This window comes from Tachyglossus aculeatus, chromosome 18, assembly GCF_015852505.1.
Source record: "Tachyglossus aculeatus isolate mTacAcu1 chromosome 18, mTacAcu1.pri, whole genome shotgun sequence".
Classification (NCBI taxonomy): domain Eukaryota; kingdom Metazoa; phylum Chordata; class Mammalia; order Monotremata; family Tachyglossidae; genus Tachyglossus; species Tachyglossus aculeatus.
The window spans coordinates 24,887,437-24,906,753 of NC_052083.1; the positions used below are offsets into that span (position 1 = coordinate 24,887,437).

The window sequence follows — 19,317 nt, forward strand, 5'->3', positions numbered from 1 at the left end:
AAAGATGTGGAGCTCTTGTCCATTGTTGGGCTGCGCATGTGATTGCGGCGGTGGCTAGTTTGTTCCTGCCCCCTGACGTTCTCGCGTCGACAGTCACCCTTTAGGCGGGGGAAGCCGTTTGCGTAAGAATTTGCTCCCCGTATCGTTTCAGGAAAGTTCACAGAGGAACTTTCTCGTATGCAGTCGTCATATATTTGCACGTCGTTTAGAGTTCTCCCAGGCAGATTTGTTCCAAGTAATCGTCTTCAGTCATTTTACGCAGTTGCCGATAAAATTGCCCAACAGTAGCATTTCAAAATGTGATCAGTTGTCTTCAGCTGTGCTAGTAGTAGCAGTGGAAGTAGTAATAATATCTATCAAGGGCTTACCGTGTGCAGAACATTGTACTAAATGCTGGGAAAGAGTGTGCAAGTGGGAATTAGGTGTCCACCAAGTGTTACGCTGTGGATTCATTCACCTTCCCAGCCCCCTTGGGAGATTGGAGGAGGAGGAGGCATTAGGCGTTAGGCAGGAGGAGACATTATCCTGCTTTCCCGAGTTGGATAGCTAAGATGAAACGAGCGTGCCGTTCCTGATGTGCAAACCCTAGAGTTTATAGTTGTAGAAATCCATGGAAAGTACAGTCGGGGATCCCGATGTCTGCCGATCGTTAGCGAGTTATATTAGATGTTGTCATCCGTTCCACTGCGGAAAATTGGGTGTGGGAGGAATTGGCCATTCCAGGGCAGTGGCTGGCTATAGGCCAGCCACGGGTTCGGTCAGTCAAGTCAGAGGGATTCGTTTCGATCTGGGAACCGAAGAAGACCGGGACGTCCCGAGATGGATCAGTCAGTGGTATTTATGAAGCGCTCACTGTGTGCAGAGCACTGTACTATGCACCTGGGAGAGTGCAGCGGAATTACCAGACGGGTTCACTGCCCATAGCGAGTTTTCGGCGCAGAGGAGGAGACGAAGAAAAGACATTCATATGAATCGCTAGCGGAGGTTCGAGGGTCATTGGCCCCAGCAAGGGAGGAGCTGGGAAGATGTCCCGGGAGCAGCTGGGGGCCCAATTCACCCCTGTTCAGGTAGTCCCTTCCTGTCCGTCCTTCCCCTAACCCCCACCCGCCTAGCTGCCAATGCCCACCGCTCGCATTCCCCCCTCTACTTGGCATGATCGCGGGGAGACTGTGTTACGGGAGTTGTGTAACCGAAGAGCCACAAGGTATCAGAGTCCCAGGATGCCTCCCTGTGCCAAGTTTCTTGGAGGATTTCAGGCGGCCCTAACCTCGGCCAAAGCACTCAAGGGACGAGCTTGTTAACCAGTCCAGGTAGTAAGTGAAGGCTCTTGGGCCCCTCCTCGTTGTTGTCCGTCATTAGCCGAATTCCCAGTCAGCGGGTGCGGTTTTTCCGAGCCATCCGCACCGTGGCCGAGGTTGGTTAACAGTTTACTTCTTCCTTCTAGGTGAAGCGTTCAAGAAGTAAAGGAGGCTTGGCTGGTCCTGATGGGACAAAGTCCGTCTTCGGCCAGATGTGTGCTAAAATGAGTTCATTCAGCCCCGACAGTCTTCTTCTCCCTCACCGTGTGTGGAAAGTCAAGTTTGTTGGTACGAATTGAGCTTGGTTTCCTCTCTGCACCCCACCAGTTCTCTCTCTCTTCCTAAGTCCCTCTGTGGTCTCTGTTCGAGATGATGATAAATAATAATAACGGCATGTGTTAAGCGCTTACTTTGCACATAGTAAGCGCTTAATAAATGCCATCATTATTATTATTATTATTGTGTGCAAAGCACCATTTTAAGCGCTGGGGAGGTTACAAGGTGATCAGGTTGTCCCACGGGCAGGCTCACAGTCTTCAGCCCCGTTTGACAGATGAGGTAACTGAGGCCCAGAAACGGTAAGTGACTTGCCCCAGGTCGCACGGCTGACAATTGACGGAGCTGGGATTTGAACCCGTGACCGACCCCAAAGCCCGGGCTCTTTCCACTGCGCCACGCTGCTTCTCTTAATCGCCGAGGACTCTCCACCCGGACCCAGGCAGAAGGATGGCGGAGGAATTGGAAACTGGTTCGGGATGGGGTCCCTGTTCTCAATCCCTTCTCCACCCCAGGAGCGCTGTGGCCTGGGAAAATGAACCCAATGGGATCCCTGTGATCCCAGTCTCCTTTTTTGGTCATAGGAGATCTTCTTTTAGATTTCCCCGGGTCTAATTTCCAAGCGCACATGAGACGCCGCTGACATTGATTTTTCTCCTTCGAACAAGGGGAATCTGTGGATGACTGTGGTGGTGGTTACAGCGAGTCAATAGCGGAGATGTGTGAAGAACTCCAGAATGGGCTAACCCCTCTTCTCATTGTGACTCCCAACGGAAGAGATGAATCCGGAGCCAATAGAGACTGCTTCCTGCTGAATCCGGCCGCCAGGTCCAACTTGCACACCAATATGTTCCGTTTCCTGGGTAGGTTTCTAATTTCTTCCCGTTACACACTGCAGCTGAACTGGTCCCAGCCTCGGCAGATCTAGAAAGAATTTGCACCTGCTTTGTGCTCCGTTTGATGAGTTAGGCTCAGTAGCCTGGTTCAGTAATAGTGTCCTCCATACTACACCTGTGGGGAGGGTTTTTCTTGTTTTTTATTCTGTTTTGTTTTTCGCTGGTCCCCAGCAATCCCAAGACTAAAAACTACTGTGTCCGAGCCAGTGGCTAATTTTTCAAAATTTTCAGCGCTTAGAACAGTGCTTGGCACGTAGTAAGTGCTTAATAAATGTCATTATTATTATTATTATTATTATTATTATTATTATTATAAAATATACTTTAAGATCCCAGTTTGGTTATTGGAATTCAGAAGCTGATACTGATGTCCCAGCCTAATACTGAGAGAGAGAATCTGGTTAAGCATTTCCAGTTTTCCCCAGGATTTGCTCCTCAGTGGTTACTGATTTCACTCCCAGTGGCAAGATTGAGATCTTTTGTAGGCCAGTTTCTTTTTAATGGCATTTATTAAGCACTTACTATGTGCAAAGCACTGTTCTAAGTGCTGGGGAAGTTACAAGGTGATCAGGTTGTCCCACGTGGGGCTGACAGTCTTCATCCCCATTTGACAGAGGAGGGAACTGAGGCACAGAGAAGTGAAGTGACTTGCCCAAGGTCACACAGCTGACAGTTGGCGGAGCCGGGATTCGAACCCATGGCCTCTGACTCCAAAGCCCGGGCTCTTTCCACTGAGCCACGCCAGTTGAAAACCTTTGGTTTACCAGCCCGTGAAGAACTGCCAGATGAGGGATTCATTGATTCAGTCGTATTTATCGAGCGCTTACTGGTCACTGTACTAAGCGCTTGGGAAGTACAAGTCGGCAACATATAGAGACGGTCCCTACCCAACGACGGGCTCACAGTCTAGAAGGGGGAGACGGACGACAAAACAAAACATGGGGACAGGTGTCAAGTCGTCAGAACAAATAGAAATAAAGCTAGACGCACTTCATTAACAAAATAAATAGAATAGTAAATATGTCCAAGTAAAATAAATAGAGTAATCAGTCTGTACAAACATATATACAGGTGCTGTGGGGAGGGGAAGGAGGAGAGGAAAAAGGGGGCTCAGTCTGAGAGCTCTCAGTAGGGCTTTGAAGGGAGGAAGAGCCAACTTGGCGGATACGCGGAGGGTGGGTTTTCCGGGCCGGGGGAGGACGTGGGCCGGGGGTCGACGGCGGGACGGGCGAGAGCGAGGGATTCCGTTTGCCATCGGGCTCCATATGGATGGATTTTCCGGCACTCAGCGAAGGTGCCTCATGCCAGTGAGGACGTTTGGTTCACTACGGCCCTTTCACCGTTAGACCGTCGACCTCTAAAGCCCAAGGATTTGGGCTCCGTGTTGTCAGTGCGTCCTCATTCTCCGGGTGCTTTCTTTTTGCCTGGCAGGCGTGCTCCTGGGCGTCGCGATCCGAACCGGCAGCCCTCTCAGCCTCAGCCTGGCCGAACCGGTTTGGAAGCAGCTTGCGGGGCTGAATCTCACCATTGCCGATCTCAGTGAGGTAAGCGGGCCAGGGCCCTGATGGGCAGGGTGCTCTCTGCGTGGAGAAAGGGAGAAGGTTAGACTCCCCTTGAGAAGGATGGAAGAGGTCCTAGTGGCCTATACAACACATATACGGTTAAGGCATTGCCACCGACTTCGTGGCATCGAACCAAGTTTTATTTCCAAGCGCTTAGTACAGTGCTCTGCACACGGTAAGCGCTCAATAAATATGATTGAATGAATGAAGGAGCTCAGCGAACCAATGCCAGGGTGCCAAGTGATTCCCTCGCAGGCCTGAAAAGACCGACCGGTTTCCCCCGCCAGCCTAAGGGTGCCAGAAACAGATTTGGAGCCTCTGTGCCTTTTGAATCTTTGCCCTTTGAAAAAAAAATAATAATAGTAAGTCCAGCAGTACCTCTTGTGGTCCTGAATTGTGTAATCTGGTCATTCATCATTTTGCTAGAGTGTCTGTAGGCATTCTGTAACCTTTGTCTGTGGGCAGAAGTTACCAAGGAGGAATAAAATAGATGAAGTGATCTTTGTGGGCCTGGAATGTCCTTATTTAGTTTGCCATTAGTGTGTTCGTTTTGCATTGTAAATAAACCTTAATGCCACGCCAGAGAGACTGGTCTGGCGTTAGTTATGTCCCTCATTTGATCCTCACGTAGATGCTTAAATGAGACCGCTACCCCCGTAGCCTAGCAAATCAACAGAGCTGTTATTTCTCCGAGGGCAATGCCTATCGACTCTGTTACGTTGCCAAGTGCTTAATCCAGTGCTCCGCACACAGTAAGCCTGTCTACTTGTTTTGTTTTGCTGTCTGTCTTTCCCCTTCTAGACTGTGAGCCCGTTGTTGGGTAGGGACCGTCTCTATATGTTGCCGATTTGTACTCCCCAAGCGCTTAGTACAGTGCTCGGCACACAGTAAGCGCTCAGTAAATACGACTGAAGCCCCCGCTTTCAAATCAGCGCATCACAGGCTGGGTTCTCCTCTTTAGCGGGGACATAGGCGGGGCGGGAATAGAAGGGACAGAGGTCCCTTTCATTCATTTATTCAATCGTATTTATGGAGCGCTTACTATATTAAGCGCTTGGGAAGTACAAGCCGGCAACATATGCAGACGGTCCCTACGCAACAACGGGCTCACAGTCTAGAAGGGGGAGACGGACAACAAAACAAAACATGTGGACAGGTGTCAAATCGTCAGAACGAATAGAATTAAAGCTAAATGCACATCATTAATAGAGTAGTAAATATGTACAAGTAAAATAGAGTAATAAATCTGTACTCTCCCCCGCCGATTCTGGGCTGCATTCGGCCGAAGAGAGAGGAAAACAGTTCAGCCTCTCTCTCTTTCTTCCCTTCCCACAACTGCTTCCCATTCATTAATTGCAGCCATGCCATTCCCATCTTTCCCGCCCGAGTGCCCGGCTGCATTTGGTGAGAGGAAAGAAGAGGGAAAAGGGCGAGGCAGAGGGGCGGATGATTGCCGCCCGTTAGCCCGGTTGTGAGGATCTGTTCGTTGTGACGGGATTGGCTTGGGAGTAGGAAACCTGACTCATCACCTTGAACGCTTTGAGGAAGTGTATCCCAACAGTCGGCTCACGTTTTTGAGGAACATACTGTCTGTGCATCCTGGGGTTCGCTTGTATTGCTTTTGTCTTTCTGGATGGGTCACTGTCTGCCTACGTTACTCTCACAAACCTGGGCATCTCTCCCCAAGTTAATCCTACGACAGATGAAGAGAAAGAATCCCTCCCTCCCAACTGATTAACGGCAGCAGAGGGCGAAAAGATTTCTGTCAGGAGTGGTGTTTACTAGCAAGCAAGGCTGAGCAATCCGATTTATTGTTTTCTCGCAAAAGGTTGATAAAGACTTCATTCCGGGGCTCATGTACATCCGTGACAACGAAGCCACTGCCGAGGAGTTCGAAGCCATGAGTCTTCCCTTCACTGTGCCGAGCGCCAGCGGCCAGGATATCCAGCTGAGCTCCAAACACACCCACATCACCCTGGAGAGCCGGGCTGAATACGTGCGACTGGCGATGAATTACCGGTGTGTAGAAAAGTTGGTCTAGGGTCTCCGGCGTCAGGGTGGGGATGGTGGAGAGCCTTTTTCCTGTTTGGGAGGCCGGGTTCTCCCTTTTTCTAAGGTCGTCCAGCCCCCGGGGAGTCTAGGGGGCCACTGACTGCATCTCGAGGTTTGTCCCGGGGTTGCTTCTCTGGGAGTCAGTAGTGGCTGATTGTTTGTGTGAGCGAAGTCTCGTAGCTGAGGGAATTTCATACCGAGGGTATTCCAGGGAAGACCGAAGCCCGTTAGCGCCAGTGAACAGATGCCTTCGTTCGTCCCAGGATTTAACCTCCTTGGTTTTTGATGTGCTGATGAGCGGGGTCCTTTGAGAAGGCCCCATTTCTCCTTTTTGGCCTGTGCATTTGGGATTCAAATCGTATTTATTGAGCACTTACTGTGCACGGAGCACTCTACCAAGCGCTCGGAAAGTACACTTTGGCCACAGATCGAGCCAATCCCTACCCACCAACGATCTCTTAGTCCTGAATTTTGCTCCCCTCCGGATGCACATTTGCAAGCTTGTATACATCAAGGAGAAGTCAGCCCGGCTAGTGGAAAGCGCACAGGCCTGGGATTCGGAGGACTTGGGTTCTAATCCCAGCCCAGCCACTTGTCTGCTGTGTGATCTCGGGCACGTCACTCACTTCTCTGGGCCTCAGTTCCCTTACCTGTAAAATGGGGATGAAGACTGTGAACCCCAAGTGGGTCTTGGACGACGTCCAACCTGGCTAGTTTGGTCCTACCCAAGCGCTTAATAAAGTGAAAAAGAACCTGAAGGAGTGGTGATTCGGTTTTCAGTTCCCATCATAGAGTTAATCCATATAAAAAGTCATTCAGCCCTTAGAACAGTGCTTTGCACATAGTAAGCGCTTAATAAATGCCATTATTATTATTATTATTCTTCCAAAGCCCTCCTTTGGAGTTTCCCATTTGGGTGCTTGTTTTCTGGCTACTTTGGGAATTTGAGACTTCTAATACCCATGTATCCAATTGACTAAAGCACCTTCACAACAGCGTGTGTCTAGCGTGCCAAGGAACTGGGCACGGCTCGGTAGCTCCTTCGGTTGCAAGTTCCCAAATACAACAGAATACCCTCGGTATGAAATTCCAGTCAGGCGGTTTCACTGAGCGCATACTGTGCGCAGAGCAGTGTCCTAAGCGCTTAATTTGGGGCGGACCAGGGGATGTTGTAGGAGCCAACTCTCTCTGTTGTGACATGTCAACCGTCGGAAGAAATTCATGCGTTCGGTCGTGTTTATTGAGCGCTTACTGGGTGCCGAGCACTGTACAAAGCGCTGGTTGGCTTTGACCTCAATTCATCGGGTGCGCTTCTCCTCAGGCTTCACGAGTTTGACGAGCAAGTGGCCGCCGTGCGGGAAGGGATGGCCCGGGTGACTCCAGTCCCTCTCCTTTCCCTGTTCACTGGCTACGAACTGGAAACGATGGTATGTCCGCCCCGGATCCCCACACCCTAAGATGGCCTTGCTCACTCCCTAGCCAGATGTGGGCCGCACCTGTTGAGGCCTTTGGGTTGGGTTGCAACAGGGACTCTGACAAAGCAGAGGGCGAAGACTGCTTTTCCCCTTTAGCCATCAGGTCACCTTTGGGATCTCTGGGGGTCCTGGGCTGTATGAAATCTCAGGAACCGCTCACAGGTTGAGAGGATCGTGGATTTTTCGGGAGGGAGAAATAGTTGGGAAGAGGGGCCGGGCTACCCCCAGGAAGAGGGAGGGTGGGCCGGCTGTCCTTGGGCCCCCGCGCTGCAAGGATCCCGTGCTCAGGAAAAGGTGGGCAGAGAAACTTCTGTCGTTCATTCCTTCATTCAATCGTATTTATTGAGCGCTTACTGTGTGCAGAGCACTGGACTAACCGCTTGGGAAGTCCACGTCGGCAACCTACAGAGGCGGTCCCTACCCAACAACGGGCTCACAGTCTAGAAGGGGGAGACGGACGACAAAACGAAACATGCGGACGGGTGTCAAAATCGTCAGAACAAATAGAATGAAAGCTATAGGCACATCATTAACAAAATAAATAGAAAAATAGTAAAATAGAGTAATCAGTCTGTACAAATATATATACAGGTGCTGTGGGGAGGGGAAGGAGGTAGGGCGGGGGCGATGGGGAGGAGGAGAGGAAAAAGGGGGCTCTGTCTGGGGAGGCCTCTTGGAGGAGGTGAGCTCTCTGTAGGGCTTTGAAGGGAGGAAGAGAGCTAGCTTGGCCGATGTGTGGAGGGGAAGGACGTGGGCCGGGGGTCGACGGCGGGACGGGTGAGAACGAGGTACAGTGAGGAGGTTAGCGGTGGCGGAGGAGCAGAGGGTGCGGGCTGGGCCGGAGAGGGAGAGAAGGGGGGCGAGGTGATGGAGAGCCTCGAAGCCGAGAGTGAGGAGTTTTTGCTTGATGCGTAGGTTGACGGGCAGCCACTGGAGATTTTTGAGGAGGGGAGTGACATGCCCGGAGCATTTCTGTACAGAGATGATCCGGGCAGCAGAGTGAAGTATAGACTGAAGCGGGGAGAGACAGGAGGATGGGAGATCAGAGAGGAGGCCGATGCAGTAATCCAGTCAGGATAGGATGAGAGATTGGCCTCCCTCCCAAGCCGTCATCGGCACAGGCTCCCCCAGCCCAGGTGGAGAATCCCTCAGAGCCGGCAAGGCTGCGTTTTAGTTCCAGACAGGGGAGGTGGGTTTTTCCGTTCCTACTGACGGACTCCGGTTGTGTTGCTCCCAGGTGTGTGGAAGCCCCGATATCCCGCTTCACCTTCTGAAATCCGTGGCCACCTACAAGGGAATCGAGCCCACAGCCTCTCTGATCCAGTGGTTCTGGGACGTGATGGAATCCTTCTCCAACACGGAACGCTCCCTCTTCCTGCGCTTCGTGTGGGGCCGGACACGACTGCCGCGGACGATCGCCGACTTCAGAGGCAGAGACTTCGTTATTCAGGTCGGGGGCTCGGGTCGGGACTGGAGGGCCGGGGGCCGGTCTGAGGGCGTGCCGGGCCTGACGCTGAGCCGGGAATGGGGGCTGAGCATCTCCCTTCGTTCCCCCCCGACGATCAGTCTGGCAGTGGTGTTTACTGAGAGGACACCGGGAGCCAGGCGCCTGCGGTCCAATGGGGAAAACAAAAAGACATAGATGATGTACACATAGGGAGGGCAGGAGGAACACTGGGGCGTGAGGATGTCAGACCGAAACAGCCGACTAAATACTTGGATGTACTTGAATATGTATGGACAAGTCTTGAGAGCGGGTGTGCATCTGTATCTGCCAAGCGTGCCAAGATGGGGGTCTGGCAAAATTTAAAAGGGGAGAGAATTCCAGGCCGGGGGAACAATGGGGAGAGAGATGCTTTGCACAGAGTAAGTGCTTAATAAATAATAATAATAATAATAATGATGGTATTTGTTAAGCGCTTACTATGTGCAAAGCACTGTTCTAAGCCCTGGGGGGGATACAAGGTGATCAGGTTGTCCCCAGGGCTGCCGGCTTTTTGGTTGGAGAGGATAATAATAACAACAATAATAATGGCATTTATTAAGCACTTAGTGTGTGCAAAGCACTGTTCTAAGCACCGGGGAAGTCACAACGTGATCAGGTTGTCCCACAGGGGGCTCACAGTCCTCATCCCCATTTTACAGATGAGGGGACTGAGGCCCAGAGAAGTTAAAGTGACTTTCCCAAAGTCACCCAGCTGACAATTGGCGGAGCCGGGATTTGAACCCATGGCTTCTGACTCCAAAGCCCAGGCTCTTTCCACCGAGCCACGCTCAGCGTGTTAATGACAAGAAGGGGGAAAGATGAGAAGGAGGAAGGGGACTCCTAAGAAATTTCTTTTCAGAAGTGGACCACAGATTGGGTTGGATCTGTCGAGCGCTCAGTACAGTGCTCTGCACACAGTTAGCGCTCAATAAATGCCATTATTGTTATTATTAGTATTATTAAAAGCAAAATTAGGTGGTGAGCTTGGGAAGTATCACGGGCACGCACTGGTCTCTTATGTATTGGATTTAGAGAGCTGGTGATGGGGGTCCTGAGGAGAATTGAAGCCAGCGGAAAGTTTTGCTTTAAATGGAAAGAAATCCGTGGAAAGGTGTTTGAGGAGCGGAGAAATGTGTTTCGAGCGCCGTTTTAAAAAGTCAGTCGTATTTCTTGAGCGTGTGTAGAGCACCTTGATCTGAGTAGGCGAAAGGGCGGTGGGGGAGAGGCTAGAGGCTGAGAGAGCAATAAAAAGAGGAATATAATGTTCGAACTGTGAGATCAAGAGAGTTTGAACCAGGGTAATAATTCGCTGCGTAGAGAGAAAGGGTCGAATCTAGGAAACGCTGTGGAGGAAGAACTAGCAGGTGATTGACGGTGACAGCTGAAAGATGGCTTTCTTAATAATAATGATAATAAGAATAATAATAATAATAATGGTATTTGTTAAGTGCTTACTATGTGGAAAGCACTGTTCTATGCGCTGGGGGGATACAAGGTGATCAGGTTGTCCCACGGGGGGCTCACAGTCTTCATTCCCATTTTCCAGATGAGGTAACTGAGGCCCAGAGAAGCGAAGTGACTTGCCCAGAGCCACCCAGCTGACAAGTGGTGGAGCCGGGATTAGAACCCATGACCCCTGACTCCCAAGCCCGGGCTCCTTCCACTGAGCCACGCTGCTTCTTCTGCCTGTCTGTAAATGTGTTTAGTGTCGGTCTCCCCCGTGTGATTCTAAATTCCTTGAAGGAAGTGGTAGTGTCGATTTAGCAGAGTTCTGCAAAAGGGGCTCAGTAAAATTAATTGGGGAGTCATAAGTCCCCAGGGCTGCTGGCTTTTTGGTTGGAGAGGATAGTAATAACAATAATAATAATAATAATAATGGCATTTATTAAGCGCTTACTATGTGCAAAGCACTGTTCTAAGCGCTGGGGAAGTTCCAGTCCCACAGGGGGCTCACAGTCCTCATCCCTGTTTTCCAGATGAGGGAACTGAGGCCCAGAGAAGTTCAGTGACTTTCCCAAAGTCACCCAGCTGACAAATGGCGGAGCCGGGATTTGAACCCATGACCTCTGACTCCAAAGCCCAGGCTCTTTCCACCGAGCCACGCTCAGTGTGTTAATGACAAGAAGGGGGAAAGATGAGAAGGAGGAAGGGGAATCCGAAGAAATTTCCTTTCAGAAGTGGACCACAGAGTGGGTTGGATCTGTCGAGCGCTCAGTACAGTGCTCTGCACACAGTAAGCGCTCAATAAATACGATTGAATGAACGAATGAATGCCAGATTCTCCAGGGCAGCTTCAGTTTCCGGGCCTTCTCAGTTCTGATCTATCCCAACAGGGATATGCTTGGAAACTTGGAGAATCCCGCCAGCCAGGGAAGCCCATGGGCCCTGCTCAGTTGGACAGTTTTCCCGCAAATGTCTTGGTAATTGGAGGGTGAGGAATAGCTGGCGTTGAGAGTCTCTTAGGTAGATAATTCATTCGTTCATTCAATCGTATTTATTGAGCGCTTACTGTGTGCAGAGCACTGTACTAAGCGCTCGGGCAAGATAATGGCCTTGGGTCTCCGTTCATGAGCCGTTAAGCAGCGTGGCTTAGTGTCAAGAGCGCGGGCTTGGGAATCGGAGGACGTGGGTTCTAATCCCGCCACTTGTCTGCTGTGTGACCTTGGGCAAGCCACTCCACTTCTCTGGGCCTCAGTTACCTCATCTGAAAAATGGAAATAACAATAACGTTAGTATTTGTGAAGCACTTACTATGTGCCACGCAGTGAGGGGGGATACAAGGTGATCAGATTGTCCCACGTGGGGCTCACAGTCTTAATCCCCATTTTCCAGGTGAGGGAACTGAGGCACAGAGAAATTAAGTGACTCACCCAGAGTCACACGAATGACAGGTGGCGGAGCCGGGATTAGAACCCACGACCTCTGACTCCCAAGTCCGGGCTCTTTCCACCGAGTCACGCTGTGAGCCCCACATGGGACAACCTGGTTACCTCAGCACTTAGAACAGTGCTTGGCACATAGTAAGCGCTTAGCAAATACCACACTTATTTGCTGAACAGACGCCTGGGTTGGGAGCAGGCTGGGACTTCGGCACGGCCTTAACTTTTAGGAAATCCTAAACGAGGCCCCTCTCTTTCCTTCTCTGGGCCTCAGTTACCTCATCTGGAAAATGGGGATGAAGACTGTGAGCCCCCCGTGGGACAACCTGATCACCTTGTAACTTCCCCGGCGCTTAGAACAGTGCTTTGCCCATAGTAAGCGCTTAATAAATACCATTATTATTATTATTCTTCCTCTGGAATCAGGTTCTCTGGGTCGGTGTGAGGGAACAATTGCACAGTCTAAAATATGAAACAAGTCACTGGAAATGCACCCATCGGTGGACTTAGTTTACCCAGTCAGTCAGTCACTCGGTGGCATTTACTGAGCTCATATAGAGAAGCAGCGTGGCTCAGTGGAAAGAGCCCGGGCTTTGGAGTCAGAGGTCATGGGTTCAAATCCCAGCTCCGCCACATCTGCTGTGTGACCTTGGGCAAGTCACTTAACTTCTCTGAGCCTCAGTTCCCTCATCTGTAAAATGGGGATTAAGACTGTGAGCCCCACGTGGGACAACCTGGTGACCTTGTATCCCCCCCCCAGCGCTTAGAACAGTGCTTTGCACATAGTAAGCGCTTAACAAATGCCAACAAATGCCAACATTATTATAGTGAATGTGAAGCGGTATAATGAAGCGTTCTGGGTAGGACAACAGAAGCAGAATACGCATTGCCGGTCCTTGAGGAGCTTGCAACCTAACGGAGGAGATAAAAGTGATGTCCAAATAAATAGGAGGAGGAGGGTTTTGGGGTTTTTTTTATAAAAAAGATATCACAGGAGCCAGTTTTCACACATAAGCGCGGCCGAAACCTCACTCTCTTCCACCCTTTAAAGATTTTCACTATTCTGCTCCCGGGCTGGTCCATTCGTTGTCCAGCGACAGAGTTTGAGGTGAGAATGGAGGAGGAAAAAATTCCCTTGAACCAGCTGGGAAATAGCTGACTTTGTCAAAGCGCGCTGCCACAGTGAACAGCGTCACGGGTGTCCCGGTGACCGTTCCGCTGGGAGGTGGGAGTCTTTTTTTGGGAACAGCCGGCTCGGAGGAGTCCACGGCGAACTGCTCGGCCAGGTGAGTGAATTCGAACTAACCAGCGAATGCTTGGTTGACAGGTTTTGGACAAATACAACCCGCCCGACCACTTCCTTCCCGAGTCCTACACGTGTTTCTTCCTGCTGAAGCTGCCCCGGTACTCCTGTAAGCAGGTGCTGGAGGAGAAACTGAAATACGCCATTCACTTCTGTAAGTCCATCGACACCGACGACTACGCCCGGATAGCGCTCACGGGCGAACCCGCGGCCGACGACAGCAGCGACGACTCGGACAACGAAGACGCCGATTCGTTCGCTTCGGATTCCACCCAGGACTATCTGACGGGACACTGAAGCCACCCTTGGGTGCTCGCTCTCCCCCCCCAGACGTATACATACACGAGGCCCCAGTAGTGCCACTCGCTACAAGACTGTTCGGAGAGAAGCGACCGAGAAATAGCAGCCTTCTGACCCTGGGGGAGGGCCGGCGGCGTGTTTGTAATAAAAACGATGACTTACAACCCCAAGCTCTGCTGCGTTTGGACGCTTTACATTCATTTTGAGCCCCGAGGACCCCTCCCGCAGAGTGCTGCGTTGCATTTCGACCTTCCCTGTTCGCTAAAAGTGCTGTAAATGTTTCGATAAGACAGTGCGGCGCCCAGAAAATAAGCCAGCGGAACCTTTCCGATCGTGGGTGCGGTTGATTTTTTTTTGTTTGCTCACGTGGTGTTCTGTGCCTCTCCTTGACTGTGTATCATCGGAAACTCTGTGCGGCAGTTGAAGAGTATTATAAATATTTTAATTAACTTTATTAGCAGTTTGTTTCTGAAAGCTTTCTGAATCTCAGATTATCCATCTTGCCTGAAATTGGAGGTTCCCAGTCTTTTCCCCGTGTGGATTTTTTTTTTTTTTTTTAGTTTAGGCATTACGGATCTTCCGTGGCTACCTTTCTGGGACGAGCACCTGACTCCTATCGTGGAAAGTGTACTGTATCGAATTAATCTGTGCCGTGTATATGCCGAAAAATATCATTCCCTCCATCTGAATAAACCTGTGTCTTTTTCCCCCCGTCACCCCAACGCCAGCCCAAGCGTATTCCAGTGCTGTGCTCGGAGCGTGCCGGCGGAGAGCCCGTGGCCCGACCCGGCCTCGGAGACGACCGGCCGGGAGACCGGCGGGGCCGGAAAGGAAGGGCTCTCGGGAGGAGGCGGTTCCACTCCCTCGGGTCGGGGTTGGGACTGTGCCGATCAGCCTGGAATTAGCAGGAGGAGCCCCGGGTCCCCATCCTGTGCCATCCCGGGCCCCTCCCTCGGCACTGGGAGAAACAGCGTGGCTCAGTGGAAAGAGCCCGGGCTTTGGAGTCGGAGTTCCTGGGTTCGGATCCCGGTGACCCTGGGCAAGTCACTTCTCTGGGCCTCGGTTACCTCATCTGTAAAACGGGGATGAAGATTGTGAGCCCCCCGCGGGACAACCTGATCGCCTCGTAACCTCCCCAGCGCTTAGCACACAGTAAGCGCTTAATAAATGCCATCATTATTATTATTACTGGGAGGATTCTGCCTCTCTAGGGAAGGGGCAGCGAGGGAATGGGGGCAGAGTCGTAGCCAGGTGGTTCCCCGATTACAGAAGTGTCCGGTGGCACCCACTAAAACCGATGTGTCGCCTTGGGTTGCAGGTTAGTTTGTTCCCTGGTTTGGCTGTGTGGTCCTACTGGGAGCCCGTTGTTGGAGAGGGACCATCTCTACGTGTTGCCCCTTCCCGGGGTCTTCCCACCCTGCGGGTCCTTGGAATGTCCTCGGGAGCCTTTTCTGTTGAGATAAATCATGCCACGGTTTAAGGAACGGCAGGGTGGAGTTCCTCTGAGGTAAGGTAACGGAGCGTGTTCTGAGAGGGTGGAACATCAAAGAGTCTCCTTAGGCCCCGTTGGGGCCTTAATCCTGTTTCTCACACACACTGCATCCGCCCAGCTCTGGAAAGGGGAAAACGGAGCTGGAAAAAGCAGCCAGTTTTTATCCTCCCAACTAGATCGACGAGAAACCACCCAAGGCACTGAAATGGGACTGGTCAGTCCTCTAAAGTGTCAGATGCTACTTGGCCCCCCCCCCAACATGCACATTAACTGGTTCCTTGCACAGGACGGGCGGGAGCCCCCCGCATTCCTGACTTCCTGCCACCTTGCCGGGAAGGGAGACGGGCCCCCAGAGGGTTTGCAGAATGAGCCCAGGGGCGGAGTGGAATTTGGAGGAGGGAACACGTGGAAGGTATTAACCTCTCCCTGGATCCTTCAGCTGCCCCCTCCAGTCATGCTGACAAGCTGGGTCTCTCGGGGCAGGGGACCAGGGAAAGTAGCTAATAATAATAATAATGATGGCATTTATTAAGCACTTACTATGAGCAAAGCATTCATTCATTCAATCGTCTTTACTGAGCACTTACTGTGTGCAGAGCACTGTACTAAGTGCTTGGGAAATACAAGTCGGTAACATCTAGAGACGGTCTCTACCCAACAGCGGGCTCACGGTCTAGAAGGGGGAGACAGACAACAAAACATATTAACAAAATAAAATAAATAGAATAGTAAATATGTACAAGTAAAATAGAGTAATAAATACGTACTGTTCTAAGCGCTGGGGAGGTTACGAGGTGATCAGGTTGCCCCACGGGGGGCTCACGGTCTTCATCCCCATTTTCCAGACGAGGGAACTGAGGCCCAGAGAAGCGAAGTGACTTGCCCCAAGTCACCCAGCTGACAATTGGTGGAGCCGGGATTTGAACCCATGACCTTCTGACTCCAAAGCTCTTTTCACTGAGCCACGCTGATCCCGGATTAGGAGCAGCTCGTTGTTCTCTCAGCACTGGGAACTGAAAACTGGCCACTCCATTAAGATTCCTGGACTTCATCACGACACTCGGCACCACATCCTTGAGTTATCCCACTGCTGCCCTTTCCCATCACCGACCCAAACCATCCCTATCCCCAGCATCGCCCGCACCAGTTCATTCCCATCCAGCCCCTCCCCACTCCTTCCCGTTTCCCCACCCAACTTGTCTCCCCCCCCAGTGTGAGCTTGTGGAGCCCCTGCTCCTTGTTGGACAAATTCCCCTTTGTCCTCGACCTGTTTCTGACCCAGTCGCTGCTCCTCTTCACCACCACTGACGCCTGGCTCTCCCCAGACGTCCTTCATTCATTCATTCATTCACGAGAAGCAGGGTGGCTCAGTGGAAAGCGCCCGGGCTTTGGAGTCAGAGGTCATGGGTTCGAATCCCGACCCTGCCACAGGTCTGCTGTGTGACCTTGGGCAAGTCACTTTCCTTCTCTGAGCCTCAGTGACCTCATCTGTAAAATGGGGATTAAGACTGTGAGCCCCACGTGGGACAACCTGATCACCTTGGATCCCCCCCAGCGCTTAGAACAATGCTCTGCACAGAGCGCTTAACAAATGCCATTATTATTATTATTTATTATTATTCATTCAATCATATTTATTGGGCACTTACTGTGTGCACAGCACTGTACTAAGCACTTGCGAAGTACAAGTCGGCAACATATAGAGACAGTCCCTACCCAACAACGGGCTCACGGTCTAGAAGGGGGAGACAGACAACAAAACAAAACATGGGGACGGGTGTCAAGTCATCAAAATAAATAGAAATAAAGCTAAATGCACACCTCTCCAGATGGCGACTCACCTCCCACACCCCAAGACCCACAGAGGCGGGTAGAACCGGGAACAAGTGGGAAACCGTCTTTTGAGAGACATCTGGGAAGAAGGAGTGGCTAGCAGAGCAGTGAGAAGAGGGAAGAGAAGCAGCGTGGCTCAGTGGAAAGAGCCCGGGCTTCGGAGTCAGAGGTCATGGGTTCAAATCCCGGCTCTGCCACTTATCAGCTGGGTGACTTTGGGAAAGTCACTTAACTTCTCTGGGCCTCAGTTCCCTCATCTGCAAAATAGAGATGAGGACCGTAAGCCCCCAGTGGGACAAGCTGATCACCTTGTAACCTCCCCAGCGCTTAGAACAGTGCTTTGCACATAGTAAAGGCTTAATAAATGCCATCATCATCATTATTGTTATTATTAGGGACTCTGGGAATTGCGTATCTTACCGACCAAAAGTTACAGGGCCTAAGGAGGGACGTGGTGGGGGCACTGGAAGCTTCCGGAAGGAACAAAAGATTTGGAATATTTGATATGGGTTATGGGTCTGGATGTCATTGAGTTGAATTATAGCAAGAAAAAAACCATTGGAAGGGGAAATAGCTCAGTACCTGATTTCTGCTAGCTTTGGCCATCCACACGAGAGCAGGATCCAAGGCTGGGACGTCACAGCAACCGAAGGTGCCATGGAGAGCACAGTTGTGTGCCTGGGGATGGGAGGGCTGATAGAGGGTCTGAGATGGGTGTGAAACACACTTGGGTGAATACAGCAGTTGAAGATGTGGCCCTCTCACAGAGCTTGCAGTCTGATGGAGAAGACCGGCACAAAATTATTGACAGACGGGAAGAACTGTTTAAATAGAGGATGAAAATCAATACGTCCGAAAAGGCCGCAGGAGGTTGTGAGTCGAGATGAGTTGAGTGAGTTGAGATGACAGTCGAGAGAATTTGATCTATACAAGAGAAAATGTAATGCGGGAAAGCCTCCTGGAGGAGATAGGGGTATTAGAAGGACTCTGAAGAAGGGAAGAGCTGAGGTTTGGTGGAACCGTGGAACCCCGGGGTCGGAAGTGGGAGAGTTGAGCACAGTGCTTAGTGAGTAGATGAGCTAGAGCGGGACAGAAAGTGTGCACCGGGGTATATTAGGAGAAGCGAATGAATGGAGGAGGGAGAGAACCGAAGAGCGTCTAAAGCACAACGGTTAGGAAATTTCTGTTGGCGATAACTGAGAAATGGATTGGACAGGAGAGATACTGGAGGCGGGTCGGCCAGTGAGGAGGATGAAATAGTAATTTACTATTACTACTGGGTTCCGACAGGCATCTTGACCAGGGTGGTGGCCACTTGCTTGGAGAGGAAGGGGAGGATCTGGGAAATGCTGTGGAGGGAAAAACCAAAAATATCTAGCAACCGAATGTAGGAATTGATAGAGCAAGAATATCCAGGACAATGCCACGGTGCACAGTTTGGGAGCTAGCGATCCTGGTGACATCAACGCTGACGGGAAAGTTAGGTAGAGGAAAGGATTTGGGAGAAAGACAAATTCAGCTTTAGAAACGTGGAGCCGGCGGGGACATCCGTCTGGAGATGTCCTGCAGGAAAGAGGGATGGTGGCAGAGCTGAAGAGGGGCGAGGCTGGCTAGATAGACTTGGAAATCATCTGCCTGGAAAGGGCAGCTGAAGCCCTGGGAGTAGATGAGCCCTTTGCAGTTGTGGGTGTGAAGTGAGAAGCGTAGGAGACTCAGAAAAGTCAGGCCCAGAGTTTGGGAGAGGACAATTTGGAGTCTCAAATACATTGAAAGGGCAGTGTTGGAAGAAATGCTTTGTGCACGACAGTGAGGCGTGATGACTTTCGTTTGCTCGCTGTGGGCAGGGAACAGGCTTACGAACTCCGTTCTATTGTATCTCACACGTGCGTAGTAGAGTATTCTGCACACATCAAGTGCTCAATAAATACCATCGATTGACTGACTGAAAAGTGGAGGGAGAGTCTAAAGAACAGAGGCCTCTGGAAAGACAGAACCGTTTTGTGGAAAGGGGGAATAGGGCCGAGATGCAACGTTAGGAGGGTTTGGTCAGAGAATGGCATTCTGCAGTTCTTGAATTATAAGGGGTGAAGTGACCCGTCGTGATGAGCGCTTACGGGTGTGTCATCGAGGGAAGGTAGAGCAGGAGGTCAGTGGAGTTGAGAGATGAGAGAAAGAGAGTGACTTTGGTGGGTGGCTGGGGGCCTCTAGATGACTGTTGAATACCTCAAGGGTCAATGGAGGAGAAGAAAATTAATTAATTCATTCAATTGTATTTATTGAGTGCTTACTGTGTGCAGAGCACTGTACTAAGCGCTTGGGAAGAACAAGTCGGCAACCTATAGAGACGGTCGCTACCCAACAACGGGCTCATGGTCTAGAGAATGAGAGAAGAAAGGAAATCAAAGCCAAATTATCTCAGAAAAGCAGAGGCAGAGAGGTAGTTGACTGCACTAGTCGTAGTGGGT

The 19,317-nt window shown here is 51.0% G+C and overlaps 1 protein-coding gene and 1 non-coding gene across 2 annotated transcripts in view; both read left to right on the forward strand.

The window, feature by feature from the left end:
• The window catches only part of HERC2 (HECT and RLD domain containing E3 ubiquitin protein ligase 2), a 319,306-nt gene extending 305,055 nt beyond the window's left edge, over positions 1-14,251 (forward strand). The window contains exons 86-92 of the mRNA XM_038760185.1: positions 1,445-1,586; positions 2,243-2,437; positions 3,902-4,014; positions 5,861-6,051; positions 7,406-7,511; positions 8,797-9,009; positions 13,252-14,251. Coding sequence (XP_038616113.1) covers positions 1,445-1,586; positions 2,243-2,437; positions 3,902-4,014; positions 5,861-6,051; positions 7,406-7,511; positions 8,797-9,009; positions 13,252-13,524 — 1,233 coding nt within the window. The 3' untranslated portion in view covers positions 13,525-14,251. The remainder of the gene's footprint in view (positions 1-1,444; positions 1,587-2,242; positions 2,438-3,901; positions 4,015-5,860; positions 6,052-7,405; positions 7,512-8,796; positions 9,010-13,251) is intronic.
• Positions 4,053-4,176, forward strand: LOC119940496. The gene has a single exon (XR_005454974.1). It is a non-coding gene; the product is annotated as a U6atac minor spliceosomal RNA (small nuclear RNA).
• Positions 14,252-19,317: the final 5,066 nt, after the last annotated feature.